Source organism: Cupressus sempervirens, chromosome 9 (assembly GCF_028749045.1).
Source record: "Cupressus sempervirens isolate cs-2001-9-10 chromosome 9, ASM2874904v1, whole genome shotgun sequence".
NCBI lineage: Eukaryota > Viridiplantae > Streptophyta > Pinopsida > Cupressales > Cupressaceae > Cupressus > Cupressus sempervirens.
In genome coordinates this window covers 610,668,441-610,673,791 of record NC_143126.1, presented here as the reverse complement: position 1 = coordinate 610,673,791, position 5,351 = coordinate 610,668,441, and the positions used below count along the sequence as shown (strand labels likewise).

The window sequence follows — 5,351 nt, the reverse complement described above, 5'->3', positions numbered from 1 at the left end:
AGTTGGTATTTGAAGATTTGATAGTTTATTTAATCTCAAAGGATTCAAGGTAGAAGACATGACAAAGAATATTATTAAATCAATCTCTTGTTTTTATAGGAAAAACTTGGGAAAGAACCAATACCAGGTTTGGAAAAATGAAATCAAAATCCAAGGGGTAGATAGGTAATGTATTGGAAGAGTGGGAAAAATGGAAATATAAAACAAGATTGCATATTACTAAAAGAAACACAGGAGATATTGAGCACACTAACATCTAAGGGAAATATTGCATTAGTCAAAACACCATCAAAATATGAATTGGCTTTAATTTATAATTCAAGTTCTTATTTAATGTTTGCATTCTCAATATTGGTGTCTCATTTTAACTGATTCCTTATATAGACTCATTTTGGACTTACTAGGATTTTAATAGAGGTATGATTGACAAGAGAAATGAAAACCCATATGATTTTATAGCTGAAAAGAATGTTAAGAATAAAAATGTTTTATGGATTAAGACTATTTAGAATCTTTAATATTTTCCTAGTTTAAAGGAAAAATTATTTTACTTCGATATTTTGATGACTAAGATTAGCAATTTTGTGGTGAAAATAGTTTTTTATTCAAAGTAAAAAAGAGATTCTTTTTTGCGCAAGAGGGTTAAAATGTTGACTATATTTATAGGTTGGTTGGAAGAAAGATAATGGAGAGGTTGTTGCAGTATCTGATGTAGAGACAAAGTCACTAATAACCTAGTGAGAAGTTCTTTTTAATATGAATGAAGGAGGTGTCAAGGTAGAATACTTAATTATCTATTATATGGTCTATAGCCTATATCATCTATAGATATGAATGAAAATAATTTTCAAGAGTAAAAATAAAAGAAGTCTTCACCTTATTAGATTAGCATTCTAGATAAGAACAAAAAAGGCTTTGAACATAAAAATTCTTTTATAAACTATTGGTATTTTATGTGTCTCTAATTTAACTTTTCTATGTATTGACTCTCTTTCTTTCTTTGTTCTATAATTTTTCTAGAAATGTATTGTTTTCATTAAAAAAGAGAGTCTATATTGTGTGTTATATTTCATTTAAAATTATTAACAATAATCTTGTCTATAAGAGTTGTTTAATTCATCTTAAAACTAAAAATAAAAAACATAAACTAAATTTGAAGAGAACTTTATCACAAAATTATTTCTTTTGATTTATTCCTTTTCATTATAGAATAATATCTATCTAATTTCAAGAAAGATTTTATTGATAAATTATTCAATTTTATTTTGTTTAAAAATAAACAGATTTATTAATATTTTTTGTTGATCAATTGAAAATACAAAATAATAAACAACATAAAAAGTTAGGAAAAGAAATCCCGATTAAAATTTGGAAGAAAAGGATGAGAATTATATAAACAATAACTACTCACACCATTTCTAGACTGCTATTAAGACTAGAATCAATCATCAATATTTGACATTAAAATTTGAAGTATAAATTATATAATAATAGATATATTTTTAAAATTACATCTTTAATATGTTAGACTAACCCATTCTTCTCTTTAGCTTAAACAATTTATAAATTTAAAATTCCTTGAAAACCATGGGTTTGTTTTGTTGTGTAAGCCTCTAGCATATTAAGAAACAAAATATTATGTAGCAATAAACAATCTAATATCAAAATAGCCTTAGCATAGACACCTTGATATTGAAGGAATGTACAACAAGAAAGGTGTTATGAAACACATCACATGAAAGTGTAATTAGGATAAGGAGATAATTGTTTGTCTATATTAATAGCTAACCTTCCACATGAGAAATCCTCTTACAATGATAGGATGATTATATGTCTATATTATCAACTAGCTCTGTACCTAAAAGTACAATTACATTCGTAAATATTTATATCTATAATTATGACTGTATGAGTAAAAAATAACATAGATAAAGATGCAATTACAATAAATGTCAATATTAGTAACTAAGTTTAACTTAAGACATAATCAATTAAAAAAGTAAATATTTATCTCTCTAATAATAGTTATTCTCCCAACTGTATCCAAAGTTATGGTGCCTTGACGGTGAGCCTCCAGGAGGGAAGAGCAGAGAGAGGAACCTCCTTTGGCAGGGTCAACCCAAACACTTCATTCCTGTCCACTTCACCCTCCACACTCCAATCAAAGCAGTGAATTAGCTGAGAAAGAACCAAGTAAACATTAGAAAGACCCATGGACATCCCAGGGCATCCTCTCCTTCCTGCTCCGAAAGACAATAATTCAAAGTGATTGCCTTTCACGTCTACGCTCGACCCAATAAATCTCTCTGGTTTGAATTCTAAAGGGTCTTCCCAAACACTTTCATCCCTTCCAATTGCCCAAATGTTCACAAACAACCTTGTTTTCGGTGGAATATAGTATCCTCCAACATTGCAACCCTCGGTGGACTCGTGTGGCACGAGCAAGGGGCCAGGCGGATGCAATCGAAATGTTTCCTTCACCACACATCGCAAGTACTCAAAGTTTACAAGATCACTCTCCCTTACCATACGATCTCTCCCAACTTCTAATTCAATCTCTCGCTGTGCCATTTCCATTGCTTTAGGGTTTCTCAGCAGTTCAGCCATTGCCCATTCTACGGTTGTTGTAGAAGTCTCTATTCCACCGCTCAACATATCCTATTAAAGCATCGAACTTGTTGGTTAGTGTGATCTTAGAAGAAATATATATAGTTTCACAATTCCACAAGACAAAATAGATGACCACAAAATCAGGTATTGTTGGAGTTATGTAAACTGAACCTACCCATATGATTCCTTTCATGTGAAGACGAGAGACTTGCACCTCAGAACTCTCAGCCATGTCCAGCAGCACGTCCACAATAACCTGAGAGTCGGACATTTTCCCCCTTCTCCCCTCAACGTGCTCATCGATCAGCTTCTCCGCAAACTCATCGTATATCCTATGAGCGGCTCGCATGCGGCGGCAGTAGCCTCCCCAGTCGAGAAAGGCGAGAGAGGGAATGAAGTCTCCCAAAACAAATACTCCACCGAGATGCATAATCTCATCCACCACCTTTAAAAACCACTCCCCTCCGCCGAGTTCATCGTCGGAGTAACTTCTTCCTGCAACCATCCGGCACACCGTGTTCAGAGAGAAGGAGGAGATGGCCTTTCGGAGTTGGACGTAGCGTTCTCCCTTCTTGCTTTCCTCCCACAGAGACTTCACCATGGTGGAAACCTCTTCCTCTCTGACCCACCTGAATGACTCCGTTCTCTTGGTCGTCAGTAGTTCGATAGTGCATAGCTTTCTGATCTGCCGCCAGTACTCTCCATAGGGAGCAAACACCATGTTTCTGCTCTCATAGGCCATGTACTTTGCGGCCGCTGAAGGCGGCCTGTTTGCAAAGATCAGATCGTGGGTTTTAAGAAACTCTTTAGCCATGGCAGGAGAAGAGGCCACAACTGTTTGTACAGAACCCAAACGGAGGAACATGATGGGCCCGTACTTTTTTGCGAGCTTTGCCAGGGATTGGTGAGGAAGGCTTCCCAAAAGGTGGAGATTGCCTACCAGTGGCCATGCCCTTGGCCCTGGTGGCAATCTCAACACTCCCTTCTCGCTTTCCTTTCTGCTGACAACTCTGTATATTATCCAGAGGAATATGAACAAAAAACCCAACTCTACTGCAGGGAAATTCAGCCATGCCATTTTGGGTGTAGCTCGATTTGCAAAAAAATCATATGAGGTAATCAGTATTTAATACAAACTAGTGGGCAAAAGATTGGCTTTCCCATTGTAGCCTTTCGTATTCTGATGATGAAATGACGTTCCATAAGATGCCTTTCTAAGTAGACCCCAGTACTTATTCGTGTAAGGATGAGATTTAAGGCTCCGTTTGGTTGCTAGCATAGGAATAGAAAATTAGAATAGAAAAATGGAATGAGAATGGAAATGAGGAATGGGAATAGAAATAGGCAATTCCAATCATGTTTGGTGCACTTGGAATTCGAAGAATATGTTAATATATTGTTTGGTTGTACAAAAATAGAATAGGAATAAGGTTAAGTTTTGTATTTTTAAAAACATTTTTCTTAATTTTTTTTTTTAATTTATTATTTTTTTAAACAAATAGATATAATTTTGAAAATGTTATTAAAAAAATTTTTAAAAAAAATTTAACAAAAAAATATTCAAAAAGTAAAAGTACAAAAAAAAAGAAAAAAATATTGAATTTTTTTTTTTTTTTTTAAATTAATAAAAAAATATTTTTTAATGGAAAATCGGAATGGGAATGGAAATGGCCTATTCCAATAATAGATATTTTTTGGCATAGATATATGCTCATTTTAGGGGCAAAATTGGAATATGTCTTCTTATTCCCAATTCCAATTGAGCTTACCAAACAGCGAATATAAAACATATTCTAATTTCGTTTTCCTATTCCACTCATATTTCAGCAACCAAACGGGGCCTAAAGGAAGTGCTTAACAAGGAAACTAAAACACAAAACATATAGAGGAAGTTTGAAAACAATAACACTAATTATTCCCACGGCACGAATTACGGAGTTACTGTAGCTTTTTCCACTCAGATCGCTTTTGCAATTAGACACATTTTGTATTTTTAATTAGGCAACACATGCATATCTCGCTATTTCAAAACATATGGTAAACATGCCCTCACGTAAGCAAGTAATAATGTATGAAATTAAATCTCTAGAAAACAAGAAATAAACATTCATGCATATTAAAGTCTCCTTCACATACAAGTATATCTTGAACCACCAATGTCAGCTTCAAAGCAAAGTCAACATGAAAATCATGGAAAATATAAGTGTCACCTCACTATTATGATAATTTTAACCAATTTGTACTGAGATTTGAGATGACAATATGTTGCAAGGCTATATGTGATCCCTTGATCAAATTATAGGTTTAAACTTTGTGGAAATCATAGCATCCAAGAATAAAAGCCAAGTTATTATAACAATGAATAGTAAGGTACTTATAGAATCTTTGAATACAGTTGACGAATAATAAACTGCTTTTATCACCTTGAAGGTTGTAGCTCTTGATGAGAAGTCGCTTCTTGCTGATCCTTGGTGAAACTCATATACAACTCTATAAATTTGATCTGATCTAATACACCTTAACAAAACCTACTTCAAATACTTTGTAAACAATGTGTCACCCAATAAATAGTATGGAATATATTGTAGGCTATAATACATTTGTTCATCTCTGTCTAATCTTTCAAGACAATGACTTGTTTGGAAAATGTCTATCATATTATACGGCCAATCAAAATAGAAAATAAGAGTAGTCATTTGTACTTGATCTAATGACAAAAAAATTGTTAGAAATCTAATAGG

At 33.4% G+C, this 5,351-nt stretch overlaps 1 protein-coding gene across 1 annotated transcript; it reads right to left on the bottom strand.

The window, feature by feature from the left end:
• Positions 1-2,038: 2,038 nt before the first annotated feature.
• LOC149540165 (cytochrome P450 71AU50-like) lies at positions 2,039-3,688 on the bottom strand. Its single transcript, XM_089799490.1, has 2 exons — positions 2,786-3,688; positions 2,039-2,658 (listed from the first exon to the last, which is right to left on the bottom strand). Exons 1-2 carry the CDS (start codon positions 3,686-3,688, stop codon positions 2,050-2,052), a joined length of 1,512 nt encoding a protein of 503 aa, XP_089655616.1. The 3' UTR covers positions 2,039-2,049.
• Positions 3,689-5,351: the final 1,663 nt, after the last annotated feature.

Bases quoted from the DNA above. Each gene is read 5' to 3' on its own strand.
- LOC149540165 (XM_089799490.1), bottom strand. From the start codon at position 3,688: ATGGCATGGCTGAATTTCCCTGCAGTAGAGTTGGGTTTTTTGTTCATA. The intron at 2,659-2,785 runs GTAGGTTCAGTT...ATGCTTTAATAG, and splicing joins ACATGAAAGGAATCATATGG to GATATGTTGAGCGGTGGAAT.